Source organism: Neofelis nebulosa, chromosome 9, assembly GCF_028018385.1.
Source record: "Neofelis nebulosa isolate mNeoNeb1 chromosome 9, mNeoNeb1.pri, whole genome shotgun sequence".
Taxonomy (NCBI): domain Eukaryota; kingdom Metazoa; phylum Chordata; class Mammalia; order Carnivora; family Felidae; genus Neofelis; species Neofelis nebulosa.
Window position 1 is genome coordinate 59,478,300 of NC_080790.1, and position 17,570 is coordinate 59,495,869.

The following is a 17,570-nucleotide window of genomic DNA, read 5'->3' on the forward strand; positions in this document are numbered from 1 at the left end:
TCAAGGTCATGAGTTCAAACCCCATGTTGGGCTCTGCACTGGGCGTGAATCCTACTTAAAAAAAAAAAAGGTAATATTTCAAACATACAGCTAAGGTGTACAATTAATTATATTCATGTTCTTTGGATTTCTTTGCTCCATACTCCCAGCACCGAGCCCGACATGGGGCCTGATGTGGGCTCGACCCACAAACTCGTGAGACCATGACCTGATCCAAAATCAAGAGTCTGACACTTAACTGACTGAGCCACCCAGGTGCCCCAAAAGAGAAGATTTTTTAAAAGATATTTCCTAACAATACATACTTTATCCCATAATACTAATAAGCATTGTTAAAACACACATTACTCCTGTCTTTCATCCTTAAAATTTTTATTTATTTTTTAACTTTTGTGACCTTAACAGTTTTGAAGATTTTATGCCAATTATTTTATAAGAGGCCCCTGTATTTGGATATGTTTGAAGTTTTTTTTTTACAAATTTGAAGTTTCAGATTATATATGTTTGATGTGAATATCCCAGAAGAGGTGTTGTATTTTCAGCACATCCTAATTGGGTGGTGTACAATTTCAATTTGTGTCTTTATTGATAATGTTTATGATCATTTGACTAAGATTGTGTCTGGTAGTATTCTCCACTGCAAAGTTACTTTTCCTTTGGAGTTAATTAGTATTTCATAGGGAGATATTTTGAGATTATGTAAATGTATTGTTTCTTATTAAACTTTAAGTATATTTATTATTTATCTTATCCCTGTGGACTCAGGTTTCCTATTCAATGGTTTTAATCCATTACTATCATTATTTATTTTGATATTTAAATTGTTTCTGATGTGGCCAGTGGGACCCCACTCAAGCTGAGTCTATGTCTTTGTGACAGGTCCCTATCAGTATTTAAGCATTTCCATTCTTTCTGGCATAACAGAAAGATTCCCTAGCGTGCTGGAATCAGTTACTTCTCTAAGTAGCTTGTTTCCTTTTAGAGGGAAGTGGTATCTAGAAGTCAACAGTGCTTTAGGTATGCTTATTGTTATTGGAGTATCATTTTTACTAGGCTCTCAGTGGGCAGAGCCTAGGGTATGTATGTATGTACATATATTTACATCTATATTCATTTTTGTATCTATCTCTATTGAAAATCAATTCTAATCTACCAGCAGAGGATTCATTCTAATTTTCTCCCTTTCTATATTTGTATTTCTCTTCTCTGACAGTGAGAAACCTGGGACTCCCATATCTTTTCTTACTTAATCACCCTGTATGCACTCAGTCTTCTATCTCGGTGGGCATTCCCACCCCTATGTGGATGCCCTTCTCATTTCACATTGGTTCTGACATACCATGTTGGGCTCTTCCCATATGTGGATGTCTTCCTCACCTAGATACCCACATTTGGCCATTGCCCCATGTGAATGTCCTTCTCACCCACCTGTGGTTCTGATACACTGTCAGCCTGACATTCTGCATGGACACCTTCCTCATCCAGCTTAGGCTCTGATTGGGTTTTGACAGCCTACTCTGGGTCAGATGCAGAATTCGGGGTTCTTGGGGTGCCTGGCTATCTCAGAAGAGCATGTGACCCTAGATCTCCAGGTCATGAGCTGGAGCCACATATTGGCTATAGAGACTACTTAAATAAATTTTTTTTAAAAAGCTTAAAAAAAATAAAAAGAATTCAGGGGCCTTTATGGTCTTCATAGTTCTGTTCTAGAGTTATAAATATTTGGCTGCATCTAATGATGGAATATTATATGAAGACACATTGCCCATGTAAATAATGCTTATGGTTCTTAGATTTTAAAAAAGCCTACCTTTTTATTGAAAGCCTACCTTTTTATATATATTGAAAAGTATAAAGATCATAAGGGTATATTTTGAACTATCAAAAAATGAATATGCCCATAAAATCACTCAAGAAATAAAATATTATCAGTATCTTAGGAGCCCTACTTATAACCTTTCCCAGTCACCCCTTATTAAATATTTTTAATCTAAATAATAGAAGTAAACTTCATTCTTTAAAATTATATGTCTCTGTGCGCATGGCTGGCTCAGTCAAAAGAGCAGTCTCTTGACCTCAGGGTTGTAAGTTCGAGCCCCATGTTGGGTGTAGAGATTACTAAAAAATAAAATCTTCAAAAAAGAATTATGTGTTCCAATTAGTGGCATGGTAAATAGAATGGAGCTTTAATAAGTACACAGGATTGAATATTTTTAACAACTCTATTTAAAAAATTGGCTATAGCTGTAATACCTCTTTTCAAAGTTTCATTTAGTTTGAGAAAGTTTGGAGCAGTCAGTCACTAGGGGGCAGCCTGTACTGCTTCCACTTCTTCAGAAACCGTTGAATTCTTTTGTTAGTAACTAGAATTATTTTGCATGGAGGGAAACAAACGTTAATTCAAAGGAAAAAGATTTCACTATTCACATATAGGAACAAAATGGACACAGTTATTTTGTTTTCCTGTAATTCAGTTGCAAAGACAGAGTTCTTGGTTAAATCACTCTAGGAAGCCTTGCTTTGCTTTTTAGTCCCAGGAGAACATCTGAATTTGAATGCATTTGGAAGGTTTTTTGAATCTAAACAAGCTTCAGGTAACTTACCCATGCTTTCCTCTAATTTTCTTTTTCTCCTGCAAATTTCCCCCAAGCACTGTACTAGATTCAAGCTAAACTGGAGAAAAGCAAGCAACAACTCAGAATCCAACAGGGCATTTCCATCCACTAATTTCATATGGTGTTGCTTAGTGGCAGTTCCTTTTGGTAGCACCCTGTGAAAAATATCAGAGGAAGTGTGAAAGAGAAAAGTTGGTCTTATTGATTTCAGTTTTTTACTGCTCCTTTCCTCATGCCCTTCCAGTTTTGTGTAAATCTTTTCTAATTAGATTGATAAACCTTCCAGTTCCCACATATCCCTGGAATAGATGAACGCATATACTTTTGATCTTATTTATTTCTAGTAACATAAAAAGATGGTTTATGTCCTCCTTCCTGCCTACCCACTCCCAACCCCAATCCTGACATATATATAGCATGGTTTGGCTTCTTATTTCCCAGAACTTTTTATCACAATCTAATGTTATTTCTTCTTTTCTATAGATAGAGACATAGGGATCTACCAGTATTATGACAAGAAAGACCCAGCAGGTAAAGTATCTATTCTATACAACTAATTTTTATATATGAAATATTTTAAACTGTAAAATACTGACCATTAAAAAAAACCCTTTTTTGAGCATTAGGTAAATTCTAAAATTAAAAAAAAAGTCATTTTAGTCCTTTAGAAAAATGTTGAGGTTGATATCTGTTCTGTATAAAATAAAGCAATATTGAGAAAATGCTGTAGGAGAACGTGAAAATGTTCATTTTACTGCCGATCCGACTGATAACTGGACAGTCTATTCACATTTATTTATCAGTGTCCCAGTAGAGGGCATTGTTAATGCGTGGGTCCCACTGGTGCTGGCCTCCCGGATCCTCACCTGATATCTGAAATAGGCATTTCTGAGTGAATGATCAATTTTCTTTATCTGATTAATCCTGTTAATCCCAGAAGTTTCATGATGGGCCAAAAGGTCTCTCTAGCTAGTTACTTCCTGTTTTGGTCTCTGTTGAAGTGGTGCTGGGGTGGGCATCCTGTATGCTTAGCTTGGTGGTTAATAGGCTAGCTTCATGGTTCTGATGACGGACTGAAGCAGCTTTTATTCTGGACTCCGTTGCAGTTCTCTTCCCTATCTGATGAGATTGTGAGCTCAGGATATTGGCCCACCTGTTGTGTGATGTAAGCCTTTGCACTACAAATTTAAGAAATACCTCTATGAAATGAAAACATCCACTTTATGGCATTTTTTCACCTGCCTCTTAAAAATTTAACATAACTCATTAATCTCAACAACATGCATAATATACATTATATATGTGCATTTCAAAATACAAAGTATTAAAATTAAAATAACTTCCATTTTTATTTCCTTCCTTCTCTCTTCTGCCACAGTATCAGTGACAGAGCATGGTGACTTAGAAGAAAAGCATAAGCTGGCAGAATGTAAGCTTACTTTATATTTTTTTGTAATTATTATAAAACTGGAGTTTTAATATCCCTGAAGATTCAGTCTTAAAAATTTTTTTAAGCTTTCTGTACAAGTAGGAAATGTTACTCCTTCCAAATTTCTTTAATTGTAAATTCCCATTGTTGAGGTATATAAACATGAGAATTATATTTCTTAGGCACTTCTAATTCAGACCATTGAAATCCTCTGTCTAGTTTTGAACAAGATCTATGCTTGTGTGAACATAAACTTTCTTAACCATATTTATATCATTTATTATATTTATTAAAGTAAGTATATTATATTTAAATTATGATAATGTTTTATTATACATACCATGCCTAAATGATTAATACATTTTACCCATTTTAAGAAAATAAAATTTGTAAAAAAGAACGAAAATTTGTAATGATTAGTATTAGCATTTTATTCTTTCTAGCCTTATCTGTTCTCAGGTATATAAATACATTATATATGTAATTTGGCTACAATGAAATATGGCTTTGATGAGTGAAATTAAATATAATTTAAGTTTTATATATAATACAGGTAGAGCTGAAAATCCTACTTGTTCCCTTGTTTTAAATGGTCAAGCTGACATTTAATTTTTTAAATGCTGTATTAGTAGCTGCAACATCAATTTAAAACCTTGTACATATGCTCTATACATCATACATTATGTTTATAGAATGAAATTAATTTTCTGAAATAAGATACATAGTAATTCTGTAAAATTTAAATGACTACATATACTATATACACTACATATTATAGGAGGATGCATACAGAACATATGCACATATGTATAACTCTTATTTAGAATTATTATTTAGGAGAACTCAAAGATGAATTTATTTTCCTGATGAAACAGATATCATTATGATTTAACATGTTGTTCTTTTAAGTAAACTATTTTTAGTTTGTCTTACGCTAACATTGAGTTTCTACTAAAGAATAATTTTATCTTTTAATTAAATGCATTTAAAACAAAAAAAGGCTTATCATTATTGAATTATGGTATAGCTTTTAAAGAGGATCATTTTAAATAAAAATGTCAATAGGTGATGTTTACTTTAAAATTTGTATTCTGTGCATCATATTTTGTGTTATATTTCTTCCCTTAGTATATTCATTCACTCATAGGAATTTTTAGGTTTGAGAAGGCTACTTGAAATTTCTTTTGGATTGAACTTTTAATTATTCATGTGAAAAAGTTACTTCTCTGACAAAGAGTTGGTCATTTACAATTAGGTACTAGATTCACAGGACAAGGAAACTTTCCCAGGGATTCTCTGAGCCACGTTGGTTGTCATCATAAAATTATGATCACCGAGATTGTTTTGTGGTAAAAATCCTGTTCCTATGACAAAGCTTTTGAAAAGACTGTTATTTGATGATGGAAATGAAGCCCACTTCCTCTCAATTAAGGAGGTGTTTTATTTTAATCCTCCCAAGGCACACTGCTCAGCAGTGTTTCCTTTTTAAATCATGTTTAACTAACTGTAGTACATGTTTCATTTGCCAGCACGAGATTATCCATGGACACTCAAAAATAGACGCCCAGAAAAACTTCGAGACTCACTCAAGGAGTTGGAGGTATCTTTCCAAAAGTTTCAAAAACGGCAACAAACAAATCTATTTTAAAACATCTTTCAACAGCTTTAATTTTCATAAAGGATCAACTCTCCTAGTGATGATAGCTTTGCTTTTGTCTAGTGAGGAGTTCCAAAACAGTTGCATCTTTGTGTGGCATGCTGATCTTTTTTTTGTTTTGTTTTGTTTTGGACTTTTGCTTTTTTGGGTTTTTTTTGCTTGCGAATCAGAAACACTTTAACTGATAACAACAGTGTGTATAGCCAACTACGTTGTCTCTTTTTCTGTTTCCTTCAGGAGCTGATGCAAAACAGTCACTGTGTGCTGAGCAAATGGAAGAACAAATATGTCTGTCAGGTAAAATGGTTTGACATGATTTTGCAGTGTTTAACCAGTGGAGCTGAAAACTATGCAGTAATTGGTATTCTTGTGTTATGATAGGTAATGGACAAAACCTTTTTAAGAGGGGATATTTCATAGTTTGAATTCTAGTCATTCTAGAACTAACATTAGACAGATTGACACAGGCCACCAGGCTGCCTCATTAGTCAGTATAGTTGTACTGACACTATAAATGCTAATAAAAATCTTTTTGGATGGTATATTTTGTTTGGATTTATCTGAATGTTATATTAGATGTTTACTGGCATAGATTTAATCATATTTTTGAATGAAGATAAAACCATAGGGCAGAAGGTTTTTTGCCCTATCACTCTAGCAGGCATTTGTGAGTACGATGCTTATGGAAGTCAACAAGTGGACTGGAGTTAGACCTAACATAACAAGACATTTGCTCTTATTTTTTGAACCCTCTAAGTTGTGTTGTTTAATATCATAGCTACCAGTTACTGTGGCTATTTAAAAATAAATTGAGGGGAGCCTGGGTGGCTCAGTCGGTTAAGCGTCCGACTTTGGCTCAGGTCATGATCTCATGGTCCGTGAGTTAGAGCCCCGCGTCGGGCTCTGTGCTGACCGCTCAGAGCCTGGAGCCTGTTTCAGATTCTGTGTCTCCCTCTCTCTCTGCCCCTCCCCTGTTCATGCTCTGTCTCTCTCTGTCTCAAAAATAAATAAATGTTAAAAAAAAAATTAAAAAAATAAATAAAAATAAATTGAAACTAATTAGAATTAAATTAAAGTTGGACTACCCATATTTTAAGTGCTCAGTAGCCACATATATCATATGGACAATATAGATACAGAACATTTCCATTACAGAAAGTTCTGTTAGCACAGTTTGGGCCTAGACGACAGGAGCTACATCTTGAATGGGTCTAGATTCAGGACATAATAATTAGTGACCTTGGATCACAAAATAATGGACAAATTCCTCAACTTTGTTTATACACTTAAGAAATACCAGTTGCCTAGAAAAATTAGACTTGTTTATGATTAAAAGAATCATTAAGTTATATTCTAGTCATACATGTAATTGAAGTTACATGAATACTACTACTAATTATAACTTTTATGGAATTGAATATCCTGTATGGATTTAAATACTGACTTGTTTATAATGTGATTTATTTTAGGTCTGACTATTCTTGTTTGAGGTTTAGGCCCATGGCTGTATCCATAAATCTACAACATTGAATTTATGGTTATTAGGAACATATCTTAACTGAATATTTGAATATGGGCTCTCATTTCAGTGGAGTCTAGTTTTTCCTCATTTTTTGTTTAAACTAGTCTACTTTTATTCATGAAGGTAACTATTTGGTTACCTCCTCAAATGGCATGAATTATTATTTTCCAGAGCATGTTTGCTAGGCTGAATTAATATTATTAGAAGCATAATACTTTTTAAATTTGATTTAGGAATGTATTCAAAGGGTGAAATTACGTAAAAACTCATAATTCGTTTTCACTGAACTTTTAATCAGACTTTAAGACTTGAATACAAAATATGCTCCAGAAAGTTTTAAACTTAGTACAACTCAAATTGTGCTTCTCAATGCCATTACTCACCTTAAAAGCAGGCTCAAAATTATTTGACTGGAGGGCAAGCCTACTACCTATAGTAAGAGGTGTGTCTTGTGGCCTCACCCTTACCATCGCACAGGGTAAGTTGGAACATGTCAGGCATCTTAAAATATGCAGTGAGGCATCCCAATAGGCAATCCTTTTTAAATAGACATTATTGCATTTTAATTTTTAAGCAACTTTGTGTGTTTTGTATATAGGTGGAATCAGGAGAAGGACATCCCTCACTATTGAATTAATTCAATGCAGAAAAGGAATTTTCATGATAGAATATATATAAACTTTTGTAATTTACATCAAACTGACAATAGTGGTTTCTTAGGCTGTTGTACCAATGGGTCACTTTTAATATTTCCAATGGAATTTATCCTTCTTTATGTTCTGTCATATTTTGTGGTTTATTTGTGTGATTGGTAAGTTAAAATAGTCCTTTTAATACCAGCACATTCTTGATATGATGATTTATTTTAGTAAGATAACTTGACCTCCACCCTGCCCACTAGTCCAGATTGGTCCCCACATCTTTAGGGCCTTTGAGAGACCTCCTAACATTATCTGTCCTCTTCCTCAGTTTCTAAACAAGACTGTGAGCTAAGTCCTCTAAAAATATGTGTATGTGTGTTATCCTAAAGATCTCTTATATTACATTAAGTTAAAAATTTTGTGTTCAAGCTAAATTTTTAAAAGGATCCCCTTAACCTTTTATTAGTTGCAAAATAAGTGCTCCCCAAGCTACTCTAGGGTCCTCCTTTTTGTGTATTATCCAGTGTGGCGGCTCTAAAGATAACATGTGCTTAAACTTCTATTAGTAGTTTTCTCCATATATTTAGCCCTAAGATGGCAACAGTTGACCACGACATATTCTTAAAGAAGGGATGAAAAAACTCCCTCAATACCTTGGTGTTAATAAAGTTGAACTCTCAGTCTTTGACTGTGGCCACACCTCAACTGATATAAATTTTTTACCCCCCAAAATGGCAAATTTAAGACTTATAGAATTTATCTTGGTTTTCTTCTTTTTAAGGGATCCTTATTTCTTCAGAAGGTCCAATTGTTTGGAAATTAGCAGGGCAACTACAGAAACATAAAGTATTTCAGAGGATACAGTTTGAGCTTGGATTTTCCCCTCTATTGAATAATGAGATTTTATAGTTGTCATAAAAACCAACACTTAGTTCATGTTGTTGATCCAGTGACCTGTAAATTGTACCATTTAAAAATAATTCCCTCTACTTGCAAATTCAAATCGGTTTATAAATCAAGACTTACCTATATATATGTCTGTAGGAAAATTGTTTTTTAAAGTTGGTTTTTCAAACTAGGCCTATTCCTAGTTTGAAATGCATTTAAAAGTATGAGATGTAATTTATAGTTTTAGTTTTACTAGCTATCAAAATATTTCTCTCTTTTTGGGGGCTGTCTTCTAAAATAATTTTATTTTAAGAAAGTGTTTAATAATTTCCAGCTTTGAATTTTTCTTTTTTAAAAAAAAAAATTAATGTTTATTTTAGAGAGAGACAGAGACAGAGCATGAGTCGGGCAGGGGCAGAGGAAGAGAGGGAGACACAGAATCCAAAGCAGGCTCTAGGCCCTGGGCTGTCAGCACAGAGCCCAACACGGGCCTCGAACTCACGAACCGTGAGATCATGACCTCAGCCGAAGTCAGACACTTAACTGTCTGAGCCACCCAAGTGCCCCTCCAGCTTTGAATTTCTTAAACTATTTTACAAACTGTTCATTTTACAAATATTTTACAAAGGGAATGATAGTTTCAGCATTGAGTGACTATTAAATTGTGTACCACTATGGTGGAATTTTTCAATTCTTTAAATTATTGTGAGTCAAGTCACATTCATATTTGCAGGTTATTGCATAATTATTTAAAAGCAGTGTTATTAAGATAGGTGTAAACTCACACATGTTGATTTTAGATTAAATTATTTGAATCGTGTATGTACAGTCAACTACAAAAATATACAATATAGTCAGCTCTACCCTGATTTCTTTCTATAGCAGTTCTGCATTTCCAGGTACAATTTTAAAATGCCAAGAAAAGATAATTTTCTTTTTTTAGTTCTTGTAATGAATTACTTGCCATGCTATGTAAAAATACAAATTATTTTCTAAACCTATCACAGATAGATTGTGAGTTTATGGAACTCATTTTATCATAATTTTCTCAGTTATAGAATTGATAGCATCATTACCTGATCTTTCCTTTCATCCGATTGTATGAAAATCAGTTTGGTTTTCTCATAAAATAACAGTTGGCAAACCATGATGACTTTAAATTACAACTATTAGAAACAGCATATTACTTATATAAAACTTATCACACAATATTTATTGACTGCCACCATTATGGGATGCACTAAGGAAGTGTAAGATGCGGGCTGAGTCCTCAGTATAACCTAGTCAAGGAATATAGACACACGAAATCACTAAGACACTGATGAGTGCTAAGTTGTAGGATACCAAGTAAAAAGATAGTAAAGTTTAGAGGAAAGTAAAGTTTAGTAAAAAGATAGTAAGAGTTTAGAGAGAAGGCATAGAGATTAGCCTGGGAGTGAGATGTAGGATAAAACAGGAAAATTAGAGGCAGTCTGTATAAAGAACAAATGAGATGGGATAATTATTTTCTGGAAGCACCATGCCAAGGTGTTTCTGGACTTGAAGATGCTAAGCACAATACTCAGTAGAGGTGAGGTGGCTAGACTGAGAATAAGGGGATTAAGTGAGAGTCTATATCTGGAATGATGAGATCTTCCTCAGCTCTTTCCCCTCTCTAGCAGCTAGGTATATGTCTCTGTGTAACCTGTTTAAAGGATCCTTCTCTGAAAAAAATATATTTTCCTTCCCTCCCTCCCCTCCCCTGCTGGCCCAGAGCAAAGGATACAAGTAACAAATTTGGTAGTTTCCTTTGAAAAGGTAGGTGTGCTAACCAATCTCCTTACAGTGGAGTTGTAAGTTAGTAAACCTGCCAATGCATAACAAGCTCCCAATAAATTTTTAAAGAGATTTACTTTTAAATGTAACCAGAGAGCTACAGATTATGATGCTTTTGAGGGAATTCTCCATCTGTAAATCTAAGATCTAGGAGTTTGAGTCTAAAACAAACAAAAGATAAAGAATCAGGGACAATGCAATAAACAGAAGTAAATTTGGGAATTTAAAATTAATCCCCACAGAGATGTAAGAGGAAATGTTGCATCTTTGAAACAAGAATAAGAAGCTATTTTTAAGAAAGGGATATTTGGGAAAAGGGGAAGGAGCTCTTGGGAACTAAAAACATGACAGCAGGGGCACCTGGGTGGCCTAGTCGGTTGAGTGTCTGACTCTTGATTTCAGCTCAAGTCATGTTGTCACAGTTTGTGAGATCGAGCCCTGCGTCAGGCAGTGTAGAGCTTGTTTGGGATTCTCTCTCTCCCTCTTTACCTCTCTCTCTGCCCTTCCCCTGCTTGCATGCACTCTCTCAAAATAAACATTAATTAAACAAAATATGACAGCATAAATAGAAAAAAATACTAGAAGGATTGAAAGATTAAGTTGAAATGTCTCTCTAGCACGACCACAATGACAAAAGGACATTTTGGTGAACAGTAGGCAACAGAAGATAAGGAAATTAGAGTATTAGGCCGGAAGGTTTAATATGTAAATGATTAACAGGAAACAGAAGGGAAGAAACAAAAAAATGATAGAAGAAAAATTCCAAGAACTGGAAGGTGCTTATTTCCAGTGTGAAAGAACTCAGTGACTGAAAAAAGATCAATATTAGAGGCCTATTTTGTGAATTTTAGAAAACCAAAGATGAAGAGGAGATCCAAAAAGCTTTCAGAGGAGAAAAGAAAATAAGATACGTACAGAGAAATGGGAATCAGACTTGCCAGCAACAACACAAAGACAAAACAGTGGGATGATGCTTTCAAAATTGTGAAGGGAAGAGATTTTTAGCCTAGAGTTCTATGTGTAGAATTCTGAATTGTCTTTCAAGCAGGGACATTTCCAGACTTGTTAGCTCTCAAAAAAATTTACCTACCGGGTACTTTTCTCAGGAAGTTATTGGAAGGTGTGCTATTCTAAAGCAACAGAACAAACCAAGAAACAAGACTTCTTAGGAAACGGAAGATCTTACATAAGAAAGAAGTGAAGAGAGGGTCCCTGGGCGGCTCAGTCAATTTAGCAGCCGACTCTTGATTTCGGCTCAGGTCATGATCTCCTGGTTCATGGGTTCGAGCCCCACATAGGGCTCTGCGCTGACAGTGTGGGGCCTGCTTGGAGTTCTCTCTCTCCCCCTTCTCTCTGCGCCTACCCCACTTGCATTCTCTCTTGAAATAAATAAATAAATAAATAAACTTAAAAAAGAAAAAAAAAAAGAAGTGAAGAGTAATCTTTAGGATGATAACTGTGCCTTAGACCTAGAGAGCAACTATTCCAAATTGGGGCAGGGGACAGAAGGTTCTACTAGGAATCTTAGAATGAGGGAAGAAAAGGAACTGATAAATCTAATATCTGATCTGATATAAAATTTTAAAGAATAATGGATAAGAGATAAAAGATACAAGAGAATTAAATCTTGATTCATGATAATAAGCAATCAATAGGTAGTGACTAAATAAAGAAATAACATATGGAAGACATTACTAATTGCTTGCCTAATATCTATTTTTCTTTATGAACAGACACTGTTGTTGCCAGTGGCAATGTGACCAGTTTAAAGTACTCAGTTACCCTGTTCCCCATGAAGTTAGAGGTGGCCATATGAAGTAGCTCTGGCCAAAGTAAGCAGAGGTCACCAGTAGGATCTACATGAAAACTTATTAAAGGGGCCAGACTCAATTGTGAGGTGCCTTTTCAGCTTCTGTTCTTGGATTTCTTCTAGTCTGGATCTGAGATATGCCTGAGGGGCAGGGGTCTGCTTTTGACCATTTTTTTTTCACTCAAGTCATTATATATATAAATATATAATATTTATATTATATATAAGAGAGACTAAAATATATATATATATTTTGTATCTACCATATGCCCAATAGTATTCTCAGTGCTGGGGATACCAGTGAACAAAACAGACAAAAATGACCAATATTTCTGTTCTCCTGCAGTTTACATTTCCAGTAGGGAAATAGTCATGAAAATATTAATAAGTACAATATAGAGTATGTAAGAAAGTGAAAACTGTTAGGGAAAAATAATGCAAGAAAGATAGGAGATATGTGTGGGGGATGGTAGTGCATGATGGGCCTGATATTTGGTGACCAAGAAAGGCCTCACTGCAATATTATGTGATTAAGACATGCAGGAGTAAGCAATGGAAGACAGCTGGAGAAGATGTTTCCAGGTCGAGGGAATAGCAGCCTGAGATGGGAGTATACCTGGCATGTTTAAAGAACAGCAAAAGGTCAAGGTGACTAGAATGGAACGAGCAAGGAGAAGAGTAGTAGGAATTGAGAGGCAATTAGACACTAGTTATATAGAACCTTCTAGGCCTTTGTTAGGACTTAACTTTTACTCTAAGTGAGATGGGAAACCCTTGAAGGATTTTTGTGCAGAGGAAGAACCTGATCTAATTCACTTTTCAGCTGGATCACTCTGGATATTATGAAGGGAACAAATTGAAGGGAGTGAAGGTAGAATCAGGGAGATGAATTAGAAGTCTGTTGTCATAGTCCAGGTAAATAATGGTGGCTTGGACTGGATGATTGTGATTGTGATGTGAGAAGTGGCCAGATTCTGGGTATATTTTGAGTTTTGAGCCATCAGAATTTGCTAATGGATCAAATATGGGAGATAGAAGAATGGAGTTGCCATTTACTGAGATGAAGGAGATTCCAAAGAGACATTTTTGAGGGAAATATCAGGAGCTCAGTTTTGGACATCAGTGTTTGAAAGGCCATTAGATATTCAAGTGGAGAAGTCCAGTAGTTAATTATAGTAGTCTGTAGTTTAGAGAAAAATCTGGGGTGGGGAGAGAAAATTGGGAGGCAGCCACCAGATGGTATTAAAGCCAAGAGATTGGTAAAGATCTCCAGGGGAGTGAGTGTACATAGAGAACTAGAGGAGGCCAAAGGGCTGAGTTCTGGAATCCTCCAGCATTTGGGGCTTGGAGATAGAAAAAGGGAAAGATGGATCAAGGAGACTAAAAGGAGTAGACAGAGCACATTGAAGGGAGTGTGGTGTCCCGGAAACTAGGTTCCAAGAAGAAAGTGAAGTGTTAGTATTATATAAGAAACCAGTAACAAGATGCCTCAGAGGGACCATTGGATGGAGTAGCATGGAGGTCATCAGTGACTTGCATAAGAGCCGTTTCAGTAGATGATGTGGGCAGGAGCCTGACTGGAATATACTTAAGAGAAAATGGAAGGGGAGAAATTAGGAATTAACAATGTAAGAAGGGGTATGTTACAAAGGAAAAAGGAGAAATGGGGCAGGAGCTTGAGGGAGAAGTGTAATCAAAAGAGGTTGTTATTTCTTTTTTTAGATAGGAGAAATAACCTCTGTTTCTGTTGGTATGCTAATGGAAGTGATCCAATAAAGAAGGAAAGAATTGATGCAGGGAAAGGGGAGAATTGATTGCTGGAATAATGTTGACAAAAAGCCACTTAATAAAGGGGGAGGGATGGAAAGTAGGTGCCTGGTACCTGATGATATCATGGACCTAATTATCAGCCATGGACTGCCTAACTGCAGATTTCTGGTTCTATGAGGAAAAACTAATCCATTCTGTTAAGTGATGATTTTTTTTTTTTTTTTTTTTTTTTTGGTTTTTGTTACATGCATCTGAATGCGATTCTAAGTGACAAAACTTGTTTAGAAATGTGGGCATAGGACCAGAAGGAGCTACTATAAGAGTTAAAAATGGTCCCATTTGCAAATGGGATGAGAGGCTCTGGTGGGATTAGGCAGTAAACAGTTTTTGGTTTTTGGTTTTATTTTAGAGAGAGCATGCGAATGGGGGGAGAGGAGCAGAGGGAGAGAGAGAATGAGAATCCTAAGCGGGCTCATGCTCAGTGCACAGCTGACGCAGCGCTCTATCCCACGACCCTGGGATCATGACCTGAGCTGAAATCCAGTCGGATGCTCAATTGACTGAGTTACCCAGGTGCCCCAGTAAACGGTTGTTTTAATTCCAGGTGTTCTTCGACATTTTAATAATTTATACATGTATTTCTTTAATTTAAATCTTTTAAAAGCATACCCATAGTGCTTCTGAGAAGCAGATGTCAAGCTATACTAAGAGGGCGCCTGACTGGCTCAGTCAGTAGAATCAGTAGAACATGTGACTCTTGATCTCGGGGTTATGAGTTTGAGCCCCACATTGGGCATAGAGATCACTTTATTTATTTATTTTTTTTTTTTAATTTATTTTTTTTTTTCAACTTTTTTTAATTTTATTTTTGGGACAGAGAGAGACAGAGCATGAACGGGGGAGGGGCAGAGAGAGAGGGAGACACAGAATCGGAAACAGGCTCCAGGCTCCGAGCCATCAGCCCAGAGCCTGACGCGGGGCTCGAACTCACGGACCGCGAGATCGTGACCTGGCTGAAGTCGGACGCTTAACCGACTGCGCCACCCAGGCGCCCCTAGAGATCACTTTAAAAATAATTAAAGATTAAAAGAAGATGTACTAGGAATGCAAGAGGTTTATGGGGGAGATGTGAAAGATAAAGGAGGAAGGGAGAAAAGTAGGTGGGAAGAATCTGTTGACTGGGATGCTGATCTGAACCCTGTGAAAGGAGAAGGAGTGAGAGAAGAATGGGTATAAAGAGCCTCAGGCTACAGCATGGTCCTGAGAAAGTTTCAGCCAAGCTAAATGGGGAGTCCGTGAGCCAAAGTTCCTCATTAGAGGAGTCCCTTGTAGAACTAGCACCCAACCATGCTTAGACACTGGCTAGTAGCCACCTCGGCCAAGTGTAGCTTTTGTCAGTCAACTTCCAGCCTTCATTCCTCCTGAAGGAGCCCTGAGGGCTGTATATCCAAGGCCATCACACCCACAAAGATTTATGTTAAAAATAAGAACCTATGTCTGGATATTTGCACATATAGAACACTGTACCTGAGTGTTAATGTCCAGCTAGTCAGTTTAATATCATGCCTTAATAATTCTTTCTTAGGCAAAAAATTAATTCTTTTCCAGGAAAAACAGAAAGAAAACTTACATTGTATCTTGACTCCCTCAATCCAAAGTTTGATGACCGGCAATAATTCATAGATACAGTAATTATTTACTCTTAAAATATAGTAAGGTATGAATGAACCCAGTTTTAGAACATGGTTATGATACAAAGAAAATTTTGATCTTAAAAATAATGTATCTTTGTATCATCAATGAACATTTTCTTCTGTTATTTTCATAAATAGTTCTTTCTTCTCTTTTATTAATTGTTTTCATTTTAAAACATTTCTTTAAAGAAACTTGTAATTTCCCTGCCTCCACCCTTGGCATTCATGTCTAACAATGTTTTGGAAGCTTCAGGGTATTTTGCCCCAAAGGAAACTAGGTCAGGACTATGAATTTCCCTCATATATTCAGTTATAGTTAATAATAAATGTATGTAATAATAAACAAATTCCAAAATCTGAATTATCTGTCTCTTGTTGATTTTTATATTTAACAAAATAGAAACAAACACATGCCAAACATTTATCTACTTTTTAAAGGGAAAATAAAGTTTTACTTCCATTGCTAGCAAATGAGAAGACATTTATTGCATTATATTTGAATGCTTATACTGAGATTTTATATAAAAACTTAAAATATGTTTCAAATTTAGAACTTTAGATGCACAAGTTGGAATGTACCAGTTAGAAAAGTACGTGTATAAACCAAGCATCTAAGGTTGGGTTTCAGAACATAGCAACTGGACATTCATGATATTTGAGAATATTAATGTTATATATATGACAGTGTAGCTGATAGAGAAAATGCATCAAATGCCTCTGCCAAGTTGTAATTTATACCTCTTAACTTAAAAATAAAGTTAAAGGGGCACCTGGGTGGCTTTGTTGGTTAAGCCTCCGACTTCGGCCCAGGTCATGATCTCGTGGTTCATAGGTTTGAGCCCCATGCCAGGCTCTGTGCCAGCAGCTCGGAGCCTGGAACTTGCTTTGGATTCTGTGTCTCCCTCTCTCTCTGTCCACCTCCCCTAGCTTGTGCTCTCTCTCTCTCTCTCAAAAAATGAATAAACATTAAAAAAAAATAAAAAAAAGTAAAGTAAAACTATTAGGTTAGCACAAATACTGCTTAAATGACAATGAAATGAAAAGCAGTTATAGCTATGCCTCTTATAAAATAGTGTTACATATAAAATATTCACAGTAGCTCTTCACAGGGAAGTACCTGCCATTTGGTGGTCACCTTGATCTAAGTAGAAGCCTAGGTTGAACTGTGAGATCAAAGTTGTCACCGCGTGCTAAGTAAACAAATGTCCTTCTATCTGTACTCATCCTTTTGCCATAATAGAGGAACAGTCCCTACTCCTCTTGAAGGCCCAGCCTCTCTGCTTCTATGACTTTGACAGCAATCATAGCTCTCAAACTGCACTGAGGCATCCTAGGGACTGCAGTGAATTCACAGGAGTCCTGCAGGATATTTAAGAATTTCACAGAAAATATAAGACGTCTGTCAGACACTATACAAACAAGTAGCTCCAGGTAGTGCAGGGTCTCAACATGAGATTGCGCCACATTCCTTTTAGGATGTCCTAGCTATATGAAGGCAGCTTTTCAGGACTTGCTGTGATAAAAAGCACGTACCACACAACAGTTCACATAGAACAGGAGCGAGTGTGAGGGTTTCCAATCTGATTTCAAGGTTTGAGAAGTTGTGTAGTGCCCAACTTCTGTTAGTGTACACATCCTATTAGTAATTGTGGTTATTAGGAATTAATTGTTTTGTTTCAATCTCTGTATATTATGTTTTCAAATGGCTACTATGTTTTTGGGACATAAA

At 35.9% G+C, this 17,570-nt stretch overlaps 1 protein-coding gene across 3 annotated transcripts in view; it reads left to right on the forward strand.

Moving 5' to 3' along the window:
* Positions 1-17,570, forward strand: part of WDPCP (WD repeat containing planar cell polarity effector) — a 388,941-nt gene that overhangs the window by 89,857 nt on the left and 281,514 nt on the right. For 2 of the 3 annotated variants that reach the window (XM_058683943.1, XM_058683942.1), the window contains exons 3-6: positions 3,099-3,146; positions 3,994-4,044; positions 5,574-5,644; positions 5,939-5,998. In XM_058683943.1, the coding sequence (XP_058539926.1) occupies positions 3,099-3,146; positions 3,994-4,044; positions 5,574-5,644; positions 5,939-5,998 (230 nt within the window). Of the gene's footprint in view, positions 1-3,098; positions 3,147-3,993; positions 4,045-5,570; positions 5,645-5,938; positions 5,999-17,570 lie in introns of those variants that run through there. The other variant, XM_058683944.1, reaches the window with a different exon arrangement.